Below are 23,658 nucleotides of genomic sequence, written 5' to 3'. Positions count from 1 at the left end.
AGTATGCCATTTTAAGAACATCTTTCAAAAGACCCTTTAAGTCAATGGAACAATTTTGTTTTGGGGGAAAAAATGTAAAAAAGTTGTATGTCACTCCTTTGCAGCCACATTGTTTTGGTTCCACAGGAAAAAATTTTTTTTATTATGTCACTCTAGATTTCTGTCGAGTGAATTTTATGAACATTTTTGTAATATTGTATGCACAATTTTGTTTTAATTTTATTACTTGTTTCGTATGAATCATGAATGACATTAGTCACATTTGTTAATTTCTTTACATCAAAATTTAAGTTTTTAAAATTTTAGGAGTAGTTCAAGTACGTGGTAAAAATAAAAGAAATTCAAACATATGAAATGAGAAGTAAAAGTCTTTTATCATCCCACCCCACCCCACCTCCACTTCCATTCCTCAGGTATATTTGTCATGGGGTCCTAGGCCTTCGCTTTTGCTGGACACTTAAGTTATTTTCCATTGTTGGCAGCTGTAAGTAGAGACTGTCGCAAGTAACATTTCTAATCTGTTAAAATATTTGAAGAATTCTATTTTAGTTAGGTCTCTGAACTATTCTCTTTGAATATATTAGTAATCCCTATTAGCAGTATATACAAAGTTCAGTTATAAAATCTGCAGGTCATATTTCTATATTTCACATTTGTACCACATAATTAGATATTTAATAAAATTTGTGAAGGAATAATTCACTCTTTATTTAAAGAAGAAAACAGTTGGGAGAATTCACAAAAGAAGGGATCTAAATGACTAAAAACTATGAAAAAATATTCAACTCCTTAGATAACTAATAAAGAAAAGCAAATTGAAATAACAAAGAAGTGGTTTTTTATTCCCTTTCAAATTGGCAAAGATTTTAGAAGGTAATTCTCAGTTCTGGCAAAGTGCTATCAAACTGGCATTTTCCCACATGGCAAGTTGACTTATAAATTAGTACAGCCCTCTTGGGAAGCAGTTTGGCAGTAGTTCAAGTGTTTGTTCTTTTGATTTATGAATTTTAATTTTGATAACCTATCCTAAAGTAGTGCAGAATTACAGACCAAGCTTTATGATGCTAAGTCATTAATTGCAGGATTATTTATAATGATTAGAAAAATTGGAAAATACTTCAAAGTAGAGAGAGGAATGGCTAAGTAAAACATGGTTTGCCCATGTAATTAAAGAAAATACAGTTTACCCATGCACACGATATTTGAAAATAATTGTAAATTATGTGAGGATACATTTATTTTTTAAAAGCTGAATACAAAATTGTATATTTTAATAAAGTATAATCTCAACTATGTTAAAACTACAACACAAATAGAAATAGATTCCAAAAGAGTAATACTTGTTTCTGCAGAGTAAGTTCGTGAGTAATTTTTATTTCCTCCTCATATCTGTTTTTTCCCAAAGTTTCTTCAATGAGCACATAATTTAAAATAAATTAAATTGATTGATAAGAAGATAGGGACAGTGGAAGTAAACTATGTACCTCTCTCCCCAGACTTCCGTGGAGCAGGTGCCCCCACAGAAGGGAGTGGCCTCATTTGCTTTGTCCCCTTGACTCCTTCTACTTGCCCTCCTTTGACTTCCTTTGTGGCAGCCCAGGGTTGCCTGGGACACGCTGAGAGCCACAGGCCAGGACAAAGCCCAGGCCATTGTATTGTGTTGTCCTTGTTGGGGTGTTGGCCAGGAAACTCAAATCTGTGGGCAGGGTTGATGTTTGTTTAGTGGAGCAGCTTGGGTTTTACTTCAAAGGTTGGGGCTTTGGTGAAGGAGCTACTTAAAATACTCCATCCCTCTGAAGTCATCTTCATTAGGCTTTCAAAAGGAAAACAAACATGTGTTAATAGGTACTCCTGCTTATTCAGTGTTGGTGTTTGTCAACAATGAGATGCTCCAGACTAGAAATTCTTGAGGTTTGCCGCCCAAGGACCCTTCTCCGACTCTCCTTATTCCACCAAAAGAGACCTGAGTGACAGGACTTGCTTCCCAAGGAAAAAGAAGAATCAGTACTATCAGAGGTGGTTCAGAGTAAGAGCTCAGGCTGCTGTGATGTCAGACAGATGTCAATGAAAAAATGTTACCTGCAAAATCAGTAAACAAATGTGTCACAGCCCTCAAGCCATCACATTACAGCTGCCCCTATGATGAGCCCCAAGGGAACTCAGGATAGAAACAGGATGCTCCCCATCTAGAGGTCAGCCACTGCAGCCACCCCCGAAGGTGCACCCTGAGGAGACTCAGGATGAGAAAGCACAGGCCCAGATAGCTGAGGTGCATATCAAAGGAATGATTTCAGAGAGCCCAGACGCTTGCATCTTCCCATACATAGAAAAGCACTAAATTCCTTAACTTGAGATACCTGGTTTTCTCTAATTAACAGTAATCTTTTGATGTTCCGACTACATGGTCTTTGTTGCAAAAACTACTATATATCTTGGCTCCTCTCTTACGTCTTTGGAAGCAGTCTCTCAGAGCTATCTGAGATGCTGTGTCCCAGGCTTAAGTCCTCAGTTTTGTCCGCCAAATAAAACATAACTCTCAACTTTTAGGTTGTGCATTTTTTTTCAGTCGACACAGATCTGGTAGCTAATTCTAGTTCTAGCACTTCCTGGCATTATCACTTTAAGCAAGTCACTTAACTGTTTAGGACCTCAGTTTCCTTGTCTATAACATGGGGACTGAAACAGTCCCTACTGCATAAAGTAAATGTAAAGAATGAATGAGATGAGGAGAAAAAAAAAATGAATGAGTTGGTGCATGTGAAACACTTAGCATAGTGTGGGAGCATGAACTAGATGCTCAGTAAATGGTGGTGCTGATTGTTACTGTTGATAATATTAAAAGATCCCTCAGGACTTCCTCTTGGGAGAACACCAGAATCACAACTAACTGCTGAACAATTATTGACAGGAAAACACTGGAACTCACCAAAAAAGATACCACATGTCCAATGACACAGGAGAAGCCACAATGAGATGGAAGGAGGAGTGCAATCACAATAAAATCAAATCCCATTACCACTGGGTGGGTGACTCACAAACTGGAGAACAATTATAGCACAGAAGTCCACACACTGGAGTGAAGGTTCTGAGCCCCACGTCAGGCTTCCCAACCTGGGGGTCTGGCAATGGGAGGAGGAATTCCCAGAGAATCAGACTTTGAAGGCTAGCAGGATTTGATTGCAGTACTTTGACAGGACTGGGGGAAATAGAGACTCCACTCTTGGAGGGCACACAAAAGAGTGTGCACATCAGGACCCAGGGGGAAGGAGCAGTGACCCCACTGGAAACTGAACCAGACCTACCTGCTAGTGTTGGAGGGTCTCCTGCAGAGGCAGGGTCGGCTGTGGCTCACCATAGGGACAGGGACACTGGCAGCAGAAGCTCAGGGAAGTAATCCTTGGCGTAAGCCCTCCCTTTAGTTCCACCAAAAACCCTGTAGGCACCAGTGCTGGGTCACCTCAGGCCAAACAACAAGCATGGACGGAACTCAGCCCCACCCATCAGCAGACAGGCAAATTAAAGTTTTACTGAATTTCGCCCACCAGAGCAACACCCAGCTCTACCTACCACCAGTCCCTCCCATTGGGAAGCTTGCACAAGCCTCTTAGATAGCCTCATCCACCAGAGGGCAGACAGCAGAAGCAAGAAGAATTACAATCCTGCAGCCTGTGGAATGAAAACCACATTCACAGAAAGATAGACAAAGTAAAAAGGCCAAAGACTATGTACCAGATGAAAGAAGAAGATAAAACCCCAGAAAAACAACTAGATGAAGTGGAGCTAGGCAACCTTCCAGAAAAAGAGTTCAGAATAATGATAGTGGAGATGATCCAGAACCTTGGGAAAAGAATGGAGGTAGGGCTTCCCTGGTGGCGCAGTGGTTGAGAGTCTGCCTGCTGATGCAGGGGACATGGGTTCGTGCCCCGGTCCGCGAAGATCCCACATGCCGCGGAGCGGCTGGGCCTGTGAGCCATGGCCGCTGAGCCTGCGCGTCCAGAGCCTGTGCTCCACAACGGGAGAGTCCACAACAGTGAGAGGCCCGCGTACAGCAAAAAAATAAATAAAAATAAAAATAAAATAAAAAAAAAGAATGGAGGTAAAGATCAGAAGATGCAAGAAATCTTTAAAAAAGACCTAGAAGAATCAAAGAACAAACAGAGATGAACAATACAATAACTGAAATGAAAAATACACTAGAAGGAATCAATAGCAGAACAACTGAGGCAGAAGAACAGATAAGTGACCTGTAAGACAAAATGGTGGAAATCACTCCTGTGGAACAGAATAAAGAAAAAAGACTGAAAAGAAATGAAGACAGCCTAAGAGACCTCTGGGACAACATTAAACGCAACAGCATTCGCATTGTAGGGGTTCCAGAAGGAGAACAGAGAGAGAAAGGACCTGAGAGAATATTTGAAGAGACTATAGTCGAAAACTTCCCTAACATGGGAAAGGAAATACCCACCCAAGTCCAGGAAGTGCAGTGAGTCCCAGGCAGGATAAACCCAAGAAGAAATACGCTGAGACACATAGTAATCAAGTTGAGAAAAATTAAAGACAAAGAAACATTATTAAAAGCAACAAGGGAAAAATGACAACATACAATGGAACTCCCATAAGGTTAACAGCTGATTTCTCAGCAGAAACTCTACAAGCCAGAAGGGAGTGGCACAATATATTTAAAGTGATGAAAGGGAAGAACCTACAAACAAGAATACTCTACCCAGCAAGGATTTCCTTCAGATTTGATGGAGAAATCAAAAGGTTTACAGACAAACAAAAGCTAAGAAAATTCACCACCAAACCAACTCTACAACAAATGCTAAAGGAACTTCTGTAAGTGGGAAACACAAGAGAAGAAAAGGGCCTACAGAGGGCTTCCCTGGTGGCGCAGTGGTTGAGAGTCCGCCTGCCGATGCAGGGGACATGGGTTCGTGCCCCAGTCCGGGAAGATCCCACATGCTGCGGAGCGGCTGGGCCCATGAGCCATGGCTGCTAAACCTGCGCGTATGGAGCCTGTGCTCCGCAACAGGAGAGGCCACAACAGGAGAGGCCCACGTACCACAAAAAAAAAAAAAGGGCCTACAGAAACAAACCCAAAACAATTAAGAAAATGGTAACAGGAACATACATGTCAATAATTACCTTAAATGTGAATGGATTAAATGTTCCAACCAGAAGACACGGGCTGGCTGAATGGATACAAAAACAAGACCCGTATATATGTTGTCTACAAGAGACCCACTTCAGACCTAGGGACACATACAGACTGAAAGTGAGGGGATGGAAAAAGATATTCCATGCAAGTGGAAATCAAAAGAAAGCTGGAGTGGCAATACTCTTATCAGATAGAATAGACTTTAAAATAAAGAATGTTACAAGAGACAAGGAAGGATACTACATAATGATCAAGGGATCAGTCCAAGAACAAGGGCTTACCTGGTGGTGCAGTGGTTAGGAATATGCCTGCCAGTGCAGGGGACACGGGTTCAGACCCTGGTCCAGGAAGGTCCCATGTGCCACAGAGCAGTGAAGTCCATGAGCCACAACTACTAAGCCTGCGCTCTATTGCCTGCGAGCCACAACTACTGAAGCTCGTGCACCTAGAGCCCATGCTCCACAACGAGAGAAACCACTGCAGTGAGAAGCCCGTGCACTGCAAGGAAGAGTAACCTCTGCTCACTGCAACTAGAGAAAGCCTGCATGCAGTAATGAAGACCCAACACAGCCAAAAATAAATAATAAATTTATAAAAAATATACAAGAAGAAGATATAACAATTATAAATATATATGCACCCAACACAGGAGCACCTCAATACATAAGGCAAATGCTAACAGCTATAAAAGAGGAAATCAACATTAACACAATAGTTACTGTTGTAATTATCATAATAGTGGGGGGCTTTAGCACTTCACTTACACCAATGGACAGATCGTTCAGACAGAAAATTAATAAGGAAACACAAGCTTTAAATGACACAATAGACCAGATAGATTTAACTGATATTTATAGGACATTCCATCCAAAAACAGCAGATTACACTTTCTTCTCAAGTGCACATGGAACATTCTCCAGGATACATCACATCTTGGGTCACAAATCAAGCCTCAATAAATTTAAGAAAATTGAAATCATATCAAGCATCTTTTCTAACCACAATGCTATGGTTTATTAGAAATAAATTACAGGGAAAAAAACATAAAAAACACAAACACATGGAGGCTAAACAACACAGTACTAAATAACCAAGAGATCATTGAAGAAATCAAAGCGGAAATAAAAAAATACCTAGAGACTAATGACAACGAAAACACAACAATCCAAAACCTGTGGGATGCAGCAAAAGCAGTTCTAAGAGGGAAGTTTATAGCAATACAATCCTACCTCAAGAAACTAGAAAAATCTCAAATAAACAATCTAACCTTACACCTAAGGGAACTAGAGAAAGAAGAACAAACAAAACCCAAAGTTAGCAGAAGGAAAGAAATCATAAAGATCAGAGCAGAAATAAATGATATAGAAACAAAACAATAGCAAAGATCAATAAAACTGAAAGCTGGTTCTTTGAGAAGAGAAACAAAATTGATAAACCATTAGCCAGACTCATCAAGAAAAAGAGGGAGAGGACTCAAATCAATAAAATTAGAAATGAAAAAGGAGAAGTTACAACAGACACCGCAGAAATACAAAGGCATCCTAAGAGACGACTACAAGCAACTCTATGCCAGTAAAATGGACAACATGGAAGAAATGGACAAATTCTTATAACCTTCCAAGACTGAATCGGGAAGAAATAGAAAATATGAACAGAACAATCACAAGTAATGAAATTGAAACTATGGTTAAAAATCTTCCAACAAACAAAAGCCCAGGACCAGATGGCTTCACAGGTGAATTCTATCAAACATTTAGAGAAGAGCTAACACCCATCCTTCTCAAACTCTTCCCAAAAATTGCAGAGGAAGGAACACTCCCAAACTCATATTATGAGGCCACCATCACCCTGATACCAAAACCAGACAAAGATACTACAAAAAAAGAAAATTTCAGACCAATATCACTGATGAATATAGATGCAAAATCTTCAACAGAATACTAGCAAACAGAATCCAACAACACATTAAAAGGATCATATACCATGATCAAGTGGGATTCATCCCAGGGATTCAAGGATTCTTCAATATATGCAAGTCAATCAATGTGATACACCATATTAACAAATTGAAGAATAAAAACCATATGATCATCTCAATAGATGCAGAAAAAGCTTTTGACAAAATTCAACATCCATTTATGATAAAAACTCTGCAGAAAGGGCATAGAGGGAACCTACCTCAGCATAATAAAGGCCATATATGACAAACCCACTGCAAACATCATTCTCAATGATGAAAAACTGAAAGCATTTCCTCTAAGATCAGGAACAAGACAAGGGTGTCCACTCTAGCCACTCTTATTCAACATAGTTTTGGAAGTCCTAGCCACGGCAATCAGAGAAGAAGAAGAAATAAGAGGAATACAATTTGGAAAAGAAGAATTAAAACTGTCACTGTTTCAGATGAAATGATACTGTACGTAGACAATCCTAAAGATGCCACTAGAAAACTACTAGAGCTAATCAATGAATTTGGTAAAGCCGCAGGATACAAAATTAATGCACAGAAATCTCTTGCATTCCTATACACTAACAACGAAAGATCAAAAAGAAAAATTAAAGTAACAATCCCATTCACTGTTGCAACAAAAAGAATAAAATACCTAGGAATAAACCTACCTAAGGAGGTAAAAAACCTGTACTCAGAAAACTATAAGACACTGATGAAAGAAATCAAAGAAGACACAATCAGGTCTCATTGAACATGGCAGCAGCTTTCCAGATTGCTGTTTTCTCCTCCAGTGGACCCGGACCTGCGCTCAGCAGCCATGTCTAAGGGACCTGCAGTTGGCATTGATCTTGCACCACCTATTCTTGTGTGGGTACTTCCAGCACGGAAAGGTGGAAATAATTGCCAGTGATCAGGGGAACCGAACTACCCCAAGCTATGTCGCCTTTACTGATACCAAATGATTGATTTATGACGCTGCAAAGAACCAAGTTGCAAGAATCCCACCAACATGGGTTTTGATGCCAAATGCCTTGTTGGACGAAGATTTGATGATCTGTTGTCCAGTCTGATATGAAGCATTGGCCCTTTATAGTGGTGAATGATGCAGGCAGGCCTAAGGTTCAAGTAGAATACAAGGGAGAGACAAAAATTTTCTATCCAGAGGAGGTGTCATCCATGGTTTTGACAAAGATGAAGGAAATAGCAGAAGCCCTACCTTGGGAAGACCGTTACTAATGCTGTTGTCACAGTACCTGCTTACTTTAATGATTCTCAGCGTCAGGCTACCAAAGATGCTGGAACTATTGCTGGGCTCAATGTACTTAGAATCATCAACGAGCCAACTGCTGCTGCTGTTGCCTATGACTTAGACAAAAAGATTGGAGCAGAAAGAAATGTGCTGATCTTTGATTTAGGTGGTGGCACTTTTGATGTGTCAGTCCTCACTATTGAGGATGGAATCTTTGAGGTGAAGTCTACAGCTGGAGATACCCACTTAGGTGGAGAAGACTTTGACAACTGGATGGTCAACCATTTTATTGCAGAGTTCAAGTGCAAGCACAAGAAGGGCATCGGTGAGAACAAGAAGGCTGTCCGTCGCCTTCGTATTGCTTGTGAGCATGCTAAGTGCACTCTCTCTTCCAGCACCCAGGCCACTATTGAGATTGATTCCCTCTATGAAGGAATCAACTTCTATACCTCAATTACCTGTGCCCGATTTGAAGAACTGAATGCTGACCTGTTCCATGGCACACTGGACCCTGTGGAGAAAGCCCTTCAGGATGCCAAGCTAGACAAGTCTCAGATCCATGATATTGTCCTGGTGGGTAGTTCAACCCGCATCCCCAAGAATCAGAAACTTCTACAGGACTTCTTCAGTGGGAAAGAACTGAATAAGAGCATCAACCCTGATGAGGCTGTTGCTTATGGTGCAGCTGTCCAGGCAGCCATTTTATCTGGAGACAAATCTGAAAATGTTCAAGACTTGCTGCTGTTGGATGTCACTCCTCTTTCCCTTGGAATTGAAACTGCTGGTGGAGTCATAACTGTCCTCAAGAGCAACACCACCATTCCCACCAAGCAGACGCAGACCTTCACAACCTACTTGGACAACCAGCCCCGTATTCATTCAGGTTTATGAAGGTGAGCGTGCCATGACCAAGGATAACAACCTGCTTGGCACATTTGAACTCACAGGCGTACCTCCTGCCCCCTGTGGTGTTCCTCAGATTGAAGTCACTTTTGATATTGATGCCAATGGCATCCTCAATGTCTGCTGTGCATAAGAGCACAGGAAAAGAGAACAAGATTACCATCACTAATGACAAGGGCTGTTTGAGCAAGGAAGACATTGAACGCATGGTTCAGGAAGCAGAGAAGTACAAAGCTGAAGATGAGAAGCAGCGGGATGAGTTGTCTTCGAAGAATTCTCTTGAATCCTGTGCTTTCAACATGAAAGCTACTGTTGACAATGAGAAACTTCAAGGCAAGATTAATGATGAGGACAAACAGAAGATTCTTGATAAGTGTAATGAAATAATCAACTGGCTTGATAAGAACCAGACTACAGAGAAAGAAGAATTTGAACATCAGCAGAAGGAGCTGGAAAAAGTCTGCAACCCCATCATTACCAAGCTGTACCAGAGCTCAGGAGGAATGCCAGGAGGAATGCCCGGGGGCTTCCCTGGTTGTGGAGCTCCTCCATCTGCTGGTGCCTCCTCTGGGCCCACCATTGAAGAGGTTGATTAAGCCAACCTAGCATAGATTTAGCATTGTTCCACAAAACATTGAAGACCCAAATTTGTAGCAAATTCCATGGCAGTTTTAAAGTTGAGCTGCTGTAATAAACTCGGCATTCTTGATACTTGAACATGGAATATGTGCACAGGGAAAGGAAATAACACTGCACTTAAAAGCACTGTATTGTAAGTGGAAAATGCAATGTCAAATAAAACGGTATTTAAAATTGGCACCATAAAAAAAAAAGATGACACAAATAGATGGAGAGATATACCATGTTCTTGGATTGGAAGAATCAACATTGTGAAAATGACTGTACTACCCAAAGCAATCTACAGAGTCAATGCAATTCCTATCAAATTACCAGTGGCAGTTTTTACAGAACTAGAACAAAAAATCTTGAAATTTGTATGGAGACACAGAAGACCCAGAATAGCCAAAGCAATCCTGAGGGAAAAAAACAGAGCTGGAGGAATCAGACTCCCTGACTTCAGACTCTACTACAAAGCTACAGTAATCAAGACAATATGGTACTGGCACAAAAACAGAAATATAGATCAAGTGGAACAGGATAGAAAGCCCAGAGATAAACCCACGCACCTATGGTCAACTAATCTATGACGAAGGAGACAAGGGTATACAATGGAGAAAAGACAGTCTCTTCAATAAGTGGTGCTGGGAAAACTGGACAACTACATGTAAAAGAATGAAATTAGAACACCATACACAAAAATAAACTCAAAATGGATTAAAGACCTAAATGTAAGACCGGACACTTATAAAACTCTTAGAGGAAAACATAGGAAGAACACTCTTTGACTTGACATAAATCACAGCAAGATCTTTTTTGATCCACCTCCTAGAATAATGGAAATAAAAACAAAAATAAACAAATGGGACCTAATGAAGCTTAAAAGCTTTTGCATAGCAAAGGAAACTACAAACAAGATGAAAAGACAGCCCTCAGAATGGGAGAAAATATTTGCAAACGAAGCAACGGACAAAGGATCAATCTCCAAAATATATAAACAGCTCATGCAGCTCAATATAAAAAAAACAAGCAACCCAATCAGAAAATGGGCAGAAGACCTAAATAGACATTTCTCCAAAGAAGACATACAGATGGCCAAGAGGCACATGAAAAGCTTCTAACATCACTAATTATTAGAGAAATGCAAATCAAAGCTACAATGAGGTATCACCTCACACCAGTTAGAATGGGCATCATCAGAAAATCTACAAATGACAAATGCTGGAGAGGGTGTGGAGAAAAGGGAACCCCCTTGCACTCTTGGTGGGAATGTAAATTGATACAGTATGGAGGTTCCTTAAAAAACTAAAAACAGAATTACCATATGACCCAGCAATCCTACTACTGGGCATATACCCAGAGAAAAATATAATTCAAAAGACACATGCACCCCAATGTTCATTGCAGCACTATTTACAATAGGCAAGTCATGGAAGCAACTTAAATGCCCATCGACAGATGAATGGATAAAGAAGATGTGGTACATATATACAATGGAATATTGCCATAAAAAGGAATAAAATTGGGTCATTTGTAGAGATGTAGATGGACTTACAGACTGTCATTCAGAGTGAAGTAAGTCAGAAAGAGAAAAACAAATATCGTATATTAACACATATATGTGGAACCTAGAAAAATGGTACAGATGAACCGGTTTGCAAGGCAGAAATAGAGACACAGATGTAGAGAACAAATGTATGGACACAAAGGGTGGAAAGCAGGTGGTGGTGGGATGAATTAGGAGATTGGGATTGACATATATACACTAATATGTACAAAATAGATAACTAATAAGAATGTGCTGTATAAAATACAATAAAAGATCCCTCAGGATTGACAGGGTCTTCCTGAGCTTTCTGGGTTTTTTGTTTATTTTTTAATTTATCTATTTAATTTATTTATTTTTGGCTGCGTTGGGTCTTCGTTGCTGTGCGTGGGCTTTCTCTAGTTACGATGAGCAGGGACTACTCTTAAGTGCGGTGCGCGGGCTTCAGTAGTTTTGGCACATGGGCTCAGTAGTTGTGACACGTGGGCCCTAGAGCACAGGCTCTTTAGTTGTGGCTCATGGGCTTAGTTGTTCCGCGACATGTGGGATTTTTCTGGACCAGGGGGCTCAAACCCATGTCCGCTGCATTGGCAGGTAGATTCTTAAGCACTGTGCCACCAGGGAAGCCCCTTCCTGAGCTTTCTGGAGAAAACTGGGAGAAAGTTAAAATGAGAGGTTCTCTTCCTGGAGCCCAGCCCTGGAAGAACATGGCAGAGTGATGAACCTGAGCTCTGATGAGCCCATCACTTCTATATGAGGTTCCTTTGCGATAAATGAGGCCTTACCCATGAAGAGGGTCTTAGAGGACCCAAAGGCCCAAGGACCCTAGGACGAAGCAGCCTGAGGTTTTGTCAGATCAACCCAAAACCTGCTGGTTCTAGTTACCTGTGCTGTAGCCTCAGGCAAATCACAGCCTCTAGAGCTTCAGTTTGATTCCAGAGATAAGACCTGCCTCATGGATTAGTAGAGGAATAAATGAGAAACACAGAATGCTTAGCATGATTCCTTAGCAAAACCCGCTCCACAAATAGTTGCTCTGCTTGTTGTGATTTTTATGGTACAGCCATAGATTGAGAATCAAGAAGGTAGCATAGTGCTGCAGTTACAGATTGGGGGCTCTGGAATGAGACTGTCTGGTTTCAAATTCTATCACCATTCACTGGTTTTGTGACCCTGAGCAAATAAAGTCTCTGTCCTTCAGTTTACTTATCTGTGAAATGAGGATAGTAATTTTATCCGCTCCATGGAGTTACTGGAAGGACTAAATGACTTAATACATGTAAAATGCTTATAGTCGTGGCTGGAACAGAGTATGTGCTCAGAGAATTGTCATCATCATCATCACTGATGTGGATGGACTACTCTGAGAAAGACTGTGCTGTTGAAAGAACATTTGGCAAGGAGTATAGAACACTGGGCCAGGCCCTAGCCCCTCCTCCTGCCCAGTAGTCTTGCTTGCTCTCAGGCCCTAGTGCAACTTCCTCTTCTGAGTGTCCTGGGAGACCTCAGCCCTTTTGACCACATTCCTGTCTGTCCTACTGCCAGTTCTGGTACAGGTCACTGTCTGTGACCCAGTCTCTGCTCATTCTACTTGAATTCCTTATCTTGAACCAGTTTCCATAGCTCCACCTCATCTACATTCCTCCTCTGTCCTGTAGCTCTGCCACCCACCCAGGCCCAAGTCACTTCAGGGTGCAGTCCCTGGAGGCAGAGTGTTACCCCAGGTCTTGCCCAGCTTGTGGCCGCCATGCTGACACCAAAAAAGAGTTGGAAGACATATTCAAAGCTAGATTGGATAGATAATGAAATTCCCTGATACTGTAGCCAGTGCACATATACATTTGACGGATTTACTTTAGTATTCTTATGATAAGGCCAAAGACTAGAGCTTGTACAGGAAATCTAGTGACTGGGTATCTGGGCCATTCTAGCAGGTAAATGGTAGATTATATCTTTTTTTGGTAAAATTCACAGTCTTCTTGGTATAGTTCCTCCTGTTTAGATGAGCAGGATGCCCTAGCTCTTGCCCAAATGAGGCTGCCACTTAAGACATTATTTGAGATGTCATGTCTAGGCTTGTAGACATGTGTTTGATTGACTGTGCAAGCTAAGCCTTCCCCGATGTGACCCCTACCTACCTGCTTGCTGAGACTTTTTAGATTATAACTTTTTTGTTGAAGTATAACACAAACAGAAAAGTGTACAAATCATTAGTGTACAATTCAATGAATTTTCACAAAATGATGAGTAACCAACGCTCACACTAAGAAACAGGGATGTTACCAACATCCACAAAAGCCCCTTTTTCACCCTCTTCCAGTCACTCCTTCCAACTCTGTTTTTGCCATGTTGAGCTAATTATAGTCTCTGCCCCTCCACCCCCAGCACACCATTCTTTCCCTCGCCTTCCTGCCTGTGCACATGCTCTTCCCTTGGACTGCCGGCCTCATCTACTCATTGTTCAAAACTCAGTTGTCAGCTTCCCCTGATGCGCTCCGAATACTTCCTTTGTACTTTCCTCCCATATTTTGTCATTGTTTACTGGGAGCTCCCTGAGGACAGAGACTGTCTGAATCACCAGTCTCCCGCACCCAGCACGGCTTGGCATAGGGCAGACACTCCAGAAATGTTGGCGTGTTGCATGGTTCATCTAAAATATCTGAAGACACCTTTTACTTTTTTCTTCCCTGACCCTACCCCAAGCACATAGCCTCCTCCTGCCTTCCTAACCCATTCTTCTTGCCTCTTCTAGTTTTTTAAAAAAACGTGTCAGCCCTGTCTGAGTCTCTTGTGTGCCTCCCCCTCACTTTTGCTCAGACTGTACATGTGCCCCATCCACACCTGCCCCAGCATCCCACACACCAGGCTCCTGACTGTTGCAGCACCACTTTTCTGCCCCCAGACCAGAGGCCTCAGCCATCCCATAGTTTACTCCACATTCTCTGTGCTGGCTCCCTACCACAAGTCCTCAACTGCTATGCTGCAGGCTCTGTTTTATTCAAGAGTCAGACTTATCTTGTGCTTTGCCCATGTTTCATTACTCTGTGTTTTTTGTTTCAATTATTTTAAAAAATATCTTTATTGGAGTATAATTGCTTTAAAATGTTGTGTTAGTTTCTGCTGTACAACAAAGTGAATCAGCTATATGTATACATATATCCCCATATCCCCTCCCTCTTGAGCCTCCCTCCTGCCCTCCCTATCCCACCTGTCTAGGTTGTCACAAAGTACTCTGTGTTTTATACTTCGTAAGTTTTCCTTCCTCAAGCACATTGGTTTCAACCAGAGTTGTGATGGTGATCATTTCACAAGATGTACACGTAGCAAATCATTATGTGTACACCTGAAACTTAAATAACGTTATGTGTCAGTTATATCTCAAATTTTAAAAAAAGAACATTGGTTTCCTACTTGGATTTTTAAAAAGGATTTCACATGTATCACTGAATGATATTCATTCATTCATTCATCATGTGTGCCAGGCACTGTGGTAGGTGCTAGAGATTCTAAGTTGAGAGGTTTATTGCCTTTGAGAAACTCACAGACAAATGGGGAGAGAGAGGAACATTAGCAAATTATTAGAAGACAGTGTCAGTATTGAATGAGAGCATTGAATGAATTAAGAAAATGGGCACTAGAATCAGCTCAGTGATCCCATTACTTAATGTGATACGTTACTTAGCCCTTCTGTTTCTGTGCCTTGGTTTCTTCACCTATAGAGCTTTCACATACAGAGGATAGGTGCCTGGCACCTAGTAAGTGATCAATAAATGTTAACTATAATCTACTATTATTAGCTTCTCTGCTTAGGCCTCATAGAGGAAATAACATTTCACTGGTCACTGAAGGATGGGTCTCTACTAGAAGGAGGGCAGGAAAGGACAGCTAAGAATAGCCTGATAACAGACACAGAGGAATGAAAACGCATGATGATTTCAGAAATTGGGGAATGATCCAGTGTAGCTGGAGGACAGAGGATGTGTAGGAGATGGTGAGAGATGAAGCTGGATAAATAAGACCAAGATAGTGAAGGGTCTTGTTTGCTGCTGGAGTTTGGACATAATCTGATAGATGAAATAGAACCCTCAGAAGAAGTCTTTAAAGAGGGGCTTGAATCAATCTAAACTGTCTTTTTTTTTTTTTTTTTAGTAAAGTTTTATTCACATACAGCTTGCACATTTGTTTACATGTTGTTTGTGGCTGCTTTTGCACAAGGGCAGAGTGAGTAGTTTAAACTGTGTTTTAGAAGGATCCTTCCAGCACATCTGTGGAGGATGGATTGGATGGGAGGGAGGCGGGGAGACCATTGAGGAGGAGAAGGAAGGGGCTGCTGAAAACTCCTGGTGAGAAACGGTGAGAGTGAGAACTGCAGTGATGGATGTTCCAGAGGTGGGTCAACAGGGCATGGTGACTAGTGGAAGGCGTGTGAGAGTGGGAGGGGCGTTGAATAGCTGAGGTGTCTGGGCAGATGCTGATGCCACTTACTGGTAGACTAGCAGAAGGAACAGATTTTTCCCTCCTAATGATTTCATTCAAGGAAGGAAGCCTGCTTCTTCCTGATCTTGGGAGCAAGTATTCTAAAACTCACAAGTCCATTTTTTAGCTAGGAGCTGTTTCTTCTCTCTTGGACCTTATAAATGGTTAGCTGCTCCAGACAAGTAATTACTGATCTCAGGCAATTAGGGCAGGAAGTGGCTGTGTTTATTTCACTCCCTGGTGTCTCCTGGGGGAGAGAGAGGTGAAAGTCATGTGTTTGTTTCTACCACATTTGTAAGAATGGATGGAACTGGAACATTATCCTTCCTCTGTTAACAGACACATGGGCCTCTTCTCACTCCCATCACCACCAATCTCTGTAGAAAACAGTGTTAAATTTAAAAGTTTTTCCAGCTTTTCCCCTCTCTTTGCTGGTTTCCCCCAAAATATCGTTCAACTTTTTGGCCCAGTCAAGGAATTCTGAGTCCACCCTAGCTGTTGGACTCAGAATAGCACCTTTCCCACCACTGCCATCTCCCTGTCTCAGAGTTGACCTAGTTCTGGTTCGAGGTGTGTGGGGACCTCTGCTGTTAGCACAGCTTGGCTGGGCATGATCTGTCCCTGCTCAGTCATATTTACAAGTACCCTGAATACAGAACATCATGTTGGCACTAACCAACGTGATGAAATAGCCCATCCCATGGAGTTCTGTCCTTGGTCTTTTACTTCCAGCTTCCTCCTTTCTCTGCCTTCCTTCCACTTTCTTTCAACCAGGAATTGTTTCTAGCTGGTGAGTTTCCTTGGTTTGAGGAATGGAGGACTCAAAGTTCTTTTCTCTCCACTTACTCTTCTATGAAGTAGTCACATTCATAACCCTCCCTCTTCCAGGGTGGCTCTTAGATGTTTCAAGTACAGATCTTCCTTGACTTATGATGGGGTTCTGTCCCAGTAAACCCCTTGTAGGTTGAAAATATCCTAAGTTAGAACTATATTGAATACACCTCACCTACTGAACATCAGAGCTTAGCTTAGCCTAGCCTACCTTAAATGTGCCCAGAACACTTACATTAGCCTACAGTTGGGCAAAATCATCTAATACAAAGCCTATTTTATAATAAAGTACTGAATATTTCATGTAATTTATTGAATCTGTACTAAGAGTGAAAAACAGAATAGTTATATGGGTACAGAATGGTTGTAAGTGTATCAATTGTTTAACCTCGTGATCGAGTGGCTGACTGCAAGCTGCGGCTGCAGCTGCCCAGCATCACGAGAGAATATGTACTGCATACCGCTAGCTTGGGGAAAAAAATGAAAATTCAAAATTAGAAGTATGGTTTCTACTGAATGCATGTTGCTTTTGCACCATCATCAAATCTAAAAATCGTTAAGTCAAACCACTGTATATACACCACTTTGATGGGCAAAAAAGTCCTATGGAACATCTGCTTCTGTTTGTCTCGGGAGCTGGGTTGGGAGAGGGTAAAATTCCCTGGACTGCGTGGAGTGAATAAGTCCTTCTTTTATGAAACACTATTGAGAAGATGTCTATTGTTTTCAGTAAAAGTTGACCCCACACTAATAAGAGTGACCATGAGCACTGTTACTTGATGAAATATTATCATTATAGATACCAGCCTTGGACCATCAATTGAACTCTACTGATTTCTGGTCCACTCTAAAATCTCTGTTGTAAACTGGGTTTCTCTAGCCTTGATTTTAGGGTATTCTGTTGTCTTAAACCATCTGAAAGGGAATAGCTACTTGTTTTTTTTTTTTTAAATTTTTTTTTCTTACATCCATCTAGTTTTTTTAAAATTGTAGTTGATTTACAATGTTGTATTAGTTTCTGCTGTAGAGCAAAGTGATTCAGTTATACATATGTATATATCCTTTTTCATATTCTTTTCCATTATGGTTTACTACATGATATTGAATATAGTTCCCTGTACTATACAGTAGGACCTTGTTGTTTATCTATTTTATGTATAGTAGTTTGTGTCTGATAATCCCAAACTCCTAACTTATCCCTCTGCCACCCCCCTTTCCCCTTTGGTAACCGTAAGTTTGTTTTCTATGTCTGTGAGTTGTGTCATATTTTAGATTCCACACATAAGTGGTATCATATGGTATTTGTCCTTCTCTTTCTGACTCATTTCACTTAGTATGATAATCTCTTGGTCTATCCATGTTGCTTCAAATGGCATTATTTCATTCTTTTTTATGGCTGAGTAGTATTCCATTGTGTATATATGCCACATTTTCTTTATCCATTTATCTGTTGGTGGACATTTAGGTTGTTTCCATGTCTTGGCACTATTACATAGCAACACTATTGTAAATAGTGCTGCTATGAACATGGGGTGCATATATCTTTTTGAATTACAGTTTTCTCCAGATATATGCCCAAGAGTGGGATTACTGGATTATATAGCAACTCTAGATTTTAGTTTTTTAAGGAACCTACATACGGTTTTCTAGTGGCTGTACCAACTTACATTCCCACCAGTAGTGTAAGAGGCTTCCATTTTCTCCACACCCTCTCCAACATTTGTTATTTGTAGACTCTTTAATGATGACCCTTCTGACCAGTGTGAGGTGGTACCTCATTGTAGTTTTGATTTGCATTTCTCTAATAATTAGCGATGTTGAGCATCTTTTCATGTGCCTATTGGCCATCTGTATGTCTTCTTTGGAGAAATGTCTGTTTAGGTCTTTTGCCCATTTTTTGATTGGGTTGTTTGTTTTTTTGTTATTGAGTTGTGTGAGCTGTTCGTACAATATATTTTGGAAATTAATCCCTTGTCAGTCACATTGTTTGCAAATATTTTCTCCCAGTCCATGGGTTGTCTTTTTGTTTTGTTTTCCTTTGCTGTGCAAAAGCTTCTAAGTTTGATTAGGTCCAACTTGCTTATTTTTGCTTTTATTTCTATTTCCTTGGGAGACAAGATATCAGTTTTTTTCTTATGACAAAAACAAAGCATGTTTATTATAGGAAGTTTAGCAAATACAGAGAAACAATAATGAATAATCATCCATAATTCCAACCACCCAGAGAAAAACACTGTGAAATCTGTGGCCTAGCCTTTTAGTTTAGGTTTTTTTTTTTGGCCGCACCATCATCTGCGGGATCTGAGTTCGCCGACCAGGGATTGAACCTGGGCCCTCAGCAGTGAAAGAGCAGAGTCTTAACCACTGGACTGCCAGGGAATTCCCACCTTTTAGTTTTTCTAAAAATTTATTTATTCATTTTTTAAAAAAGGGGTTATAGTGTGTATCTCTTTTATGATCTTCAATTAATAGATTGTGATAAACATCTTTCCATGTCATTGAAAATTCTTTATAACATCATGTTTAATAATTCTACAGTGGTCCATTTTATGTAGGGAATAGAGACATTATTAATAAAAATTAATATATTTTAATTTGAAAAAATAATAAACATATGGCCTGAAGAGAGTACATAAGGAAGGGATGTTATAAAAATAGTGATGGGGTGTTGCAACAAACAAAAGCATACGTTTCACAGCTCTGAATGACATAAGCAATAATTGTAGGCTTAATCAATTGGTAAGTTAAATAGGACATGGACGTTAACAGACTTGATTCCTTTATTCATCTTCGGGCTGAAGTTTTGTAAAATCTTTCTGGATCTGAAAATTTTACAAGAAATATACCTGTGGTATCTCATGTTGCTAAAGGAAGTGGTTTTGACTTCCTTGGTTTCCTTTCATCAGAAATCAAGCCAAGATCCTCCCACTCCTGTGAGTTTGCATAGCATCTTATGCACCAGGAGATATTTGACAGGTGATTATTTGAGCAGTTATGGAAAGTTTCTTGTTTTGGGGAGTTGCTGAATCTAATCCTAATTGATGTGGCTGGATTATTCCATATATTTATTTCTTTTTACAGGTAGTGCCTTCCTCAGTGCGATCTTTCTTGCCTTAGCAACATACCAGTCTCTTTACCCACTCACCTTGTTTGTCCCAGGACTCCTCTATCTCCTCCAGGTAAGCACTTGCTGGTCAGAAGCCAACACTCAGGTGACATTTAATACATGACCTTTTCCCTGCTTAGGGGAGAGAAGGGCAAGGCACAATAAAGGCAATAGGACTGGGTCCCCAGTTCACATTTGCTTGCTTCTACTTGAAAACACAAAGAAACTTGACTAACTTTAAACAAAGTGGACCTAATGATCATTACGTTCTAATTATACATATCATTGCAAATGTGTCAGTGCGTTTCATTTTCATGTTTGTAATTGGGATCTACCAACCATCTTGCATTCTCCTTTTTTTACCTAATATTCACAGATCTTTCTCTGAGCCCATTTAACTATTTTGTGTAACCACACTCACCTCGTAAGGTTCTTGCATGGATGGAATGTAGTGGGTGCCCCTCTTGCAATGTTTGGACCATAGTGGGTGATCAGTAGTTTAATTGAAGAATACAAACTGCTGACATTTACTGAGAACATACTACATGTCAGTCACTATGCTGAATACTCTATAGGCATCTTCTCATTTCAACCTCAGAAGAACTTTATGGGGTAGGTCATATTATTAGCCATATAATAATCTAGTATTAGCCATATTAGACACATGAATTGCAACTGGAATGTAGGGCGGTTTAGTCACTTGCCTGAGGTCACACAGCCAGCAAGTGACTGCCAAGAGGTGAGCTTGGGTAGTCTGACACAAGAGCCTGCTCTCTAACCTTAATGTCTTTTCTACTCAAATAAGAATACACACATCTCCTCAAGAGCAAGTAACTGCTTGCAGGTCCTGCATGGTCCAAATCCATTCTTAGAAGAGAAACATTTCTTGAAAGCTGTATGGAGGGCAATGCCAGGATTCAAACCAAGAAATGTCTGCTTTCAGAACCCTTGTTCTTAATTATAAACACTGTTGCTGAAACTGAGTGTATACCTCCATTTATTGAAATAGACCATGTACCTGTCATTTTAAGTGACTTCATGTATCTTTGTGTTGATGTTGATGTACACAATGATACATGTTTAGCTTGATCTTTCTCCTATTTGGGGAATTTGAGATGTGCCCTAGTTGTCACTAATACAAATAGTATAGACATTTGTTTTTAAGTTATTTCCTTAAGGTGTGTTCCTCCAGCTGAATCATTGGATCCAAAGGTGTGAGAAGTTTTATAGTTCTCATGAGGCAAGACCAGAGTGTTCACCAGAAAGCGGGAGCCAATTTGCAGTGCCGCCCACCATCAGTGTCTGAAGTGAAGTGAACCACTTCCTCCCAGGTCGCCAGCACTGGCTTTTCAAATTCAATTTATGATCGCTAATTTAATAGATGTACCATCATACTGTGAAGTTATTTTACTTTGATTTTCTTTTTAGATTCTTGTTGAATGCAAACATTTTCCCACGTAACAATATGCTGTTGGTATTTTCTTTCTGGCTTCATATTTACAGTTAATTCTTTAGAAAGTCTGAGCACCAAGAAGAATGCATGCAACCAAATTTTTGTGCAACTATTTATTAAATACATACTATAAAAATATGTTTACTCATACACATGAACTGACCAAAAAATTTTAAACTGTTTGTTAAGCCAAATACTAAATACTACCTTAAGTAAAATAGCTTTTGTTTAAAACTCAAGGAAATTTCCTCCTGACAACAATGGACAGCACAACTGAGTCATGAAATCAAGCAGCTCAACCAGTCACTTTATTCAGTCCCTCCCTCTGCCAATATGTACTGAGCATCCCAAGTCCAGTATGCTAGACACTACGGTAGACTCTGCAGATAAAAAGCAATTGGAGGTTATGGAGCTGGGAGTGCTGCAGGAAGACTGCTCTGGCAGCAGCCTTTGTCATGGAGTGTAGTGAGGGGGAGCTGAGGTTGGGAAAGGTTAGGCCACTGTATTAGATCGAGTCAGAGGGCTTGGTCGGGGGCCCAGACCAGTGTCAGGGAAAATGGAGAGATGAGGGACTAGATGCAGAATTCTAGGGAGTAGAATTGGCTTTGCTGGCAGCCGTATATATGTGGTGAACAGGACTGGAAAGAGTGAGATGAACTTCAGGACCCATTTATGTAGAAATTTCAATCCCAGCCCATACTATATTTACATATTTTTATATAAGTATATGAAGTGGACTTGAAAGGCAGTAGGGCCTTGTGAGTCATGGTAGTGTATTTGGAAAGTCAATCCAATCACATCCAGGAAATAAACCCATTTGTTTAAATATGAGGGAGGGAACAGAAGAGGAAATTATCTTTAGGTGTGAGCTTCTCACAGAGACCCATAGGCTCCAAGGAGAGAAACTAGAACTAATGGGTGGGAACTACAAGGAGCCCAGTATGAGGCGGTCCTGGGATAGCATAGGGTGCCTCAAGTGAGGTGAGTTCCCTGTGGATCAGAGTGTTTAGGCCACATACCGAATTGCCACATACTGGGGAGTTGTAGCAAAGCTGTGAGCATCAGCATGGGTAGCTAGACCTGATAGTCTTAAAAATCCTTTCATTCCCCAAATTGAATTGGATTTGATAACCACAAGGAAGTGATACGTCTGCTCTTGCCGTTGTATTTTTCTCAGTTTTCCGAGCCCTCTGTAGGCATATACATCCCTCTAGGAAAGGTTATGTAATGTACATAAGAGCACAGGCTTGACTGGGACATCTTAAGATGGAAAGCAAAGTAGTCTTAAAGACTAATGGTACTATATCAAAAGAACAATGGAACCAGCCCCAAGGGGCTTCTACTGGCTAAATTTAGTATATTCTGAGCATCAAAAGAATAATTACTGCAAGTAATTGTAAAACACCGAGTAAATAAGAGTCTGTGTGTCCATAGTGATGCTCAGAAAAGGGGCAAGGAGAGAAAAAATGCATATGCCATCATTAGATATGGCTATTTTTATCAATTTCTTGCTCTGAAAATCAATACTTAAATGGAAAGAACTAAGCAGTTAGCCTTTTTATTTTTTATTTATTTATTTTAAAATTTTTATTTATTTATTTGGTTGTGCCGGGTCTTAGTTGCTGCAGGCGGGCTCCTTAGTTGCGGCACACGGGCTCATTAGTTGTGGCATGCGAACTCTTAGTGACGGCATGCATGTGGGACCTAGTTCCCTGGCCAGGGATCGAACCTGGGCTCCCTGCATTGGGAACGCTGAGTCTTAACCTCTGAGCCACCAGGGAAGTCCCATACCCTTTCTTTTTCAAAGGAGCTATAGTTCTTCCCTAGATAATGAAGGAAAGTTCTTTACAGAAAATTTCCAGCTTATAACTGTAGAAGGAAGGATAGAATAGTAAATCATCAGTGAAATTATTAAGTCTAGCAAAGATCATCATTGGACGCTAAAGTCATTAGATGAAAGATTTTTGGAGAACAGAATATTTGCATTTGCATGGTGCCAAAATAGTACCCCCCTCCCACCTCTAAATTATTTGCTAATAGCAACGGGAAAAGTAAATCTTTACAAAGGAGTGCTCTGGCAGTCACCACCGTAACCAGGTAATCTAGCTCAGCATCACTTAACGGTGGAACGGCCTGACATGATATGCTTCATGATATGATGCAGTACAAAGTACACAACATCAGCTCCAAAGTATTTTTACCCAGAATGTTAACCTTCATTAAGCCTTTAGATCTGACTTCTGGTTTTTAGGAAGTACAAGAGCAGAAGAACAAGTTAAATGATACTATGAGGAAATAAATAACCAAAATATAGGACAATCTATAAGACAGCTGGTCTGCTTCTCTTCAAAAAATCATTGTCATACA

The 23,658-nt window shown here is 40.6% G+C and overlaps 1 protein-coding gene and 1 pseudogene across 1 annotated transcript in view; both read left to right on the top strand.

The window, feature by feature from the left end:
• The window catches only part of PIGU (phosphatidylinositol glycan anchor biosynthesis class U), a 117,954-nt gene that overhangs the window by 44,500 nt on the left and 49,796 nt on the right, over positions 1-23,658 (top strand). The window contains exon 7 of the mRNA XM_065892495.1: positions 19,814-19,911. Coding sequence (XP_065748567.1) covers positions 19,814-19,911 — 98 coding nt within the window. The remainder of the gene's footprint in view (positions 1-19,813; positions 19,912-23,658) is intronic.
• On the top strand, positions 7,927-9,857 carry LOC136134820 (heat shock cognate 71 kDa protein-like; annotated as a pseudogene).

This window comes from Phocoena phocoena, chromosome 15 (assembly GCF_963924675.1).
Source record: "Phocoena phocoena chromosome 15, mPhoPho1.1, whole genome shotgun sequence".
Classification (NCBI taxonomy): Eukaryota; Metazoa; Chordata; class Mammalia; order Artiodactyla; family Phocoenidae; genus Phocoena; species Phocoena phocoena.
Note: the sequence above shows the minus strand (reverse complement) of the source record. Positions and strands in the feature narration are given on the sequence as shown.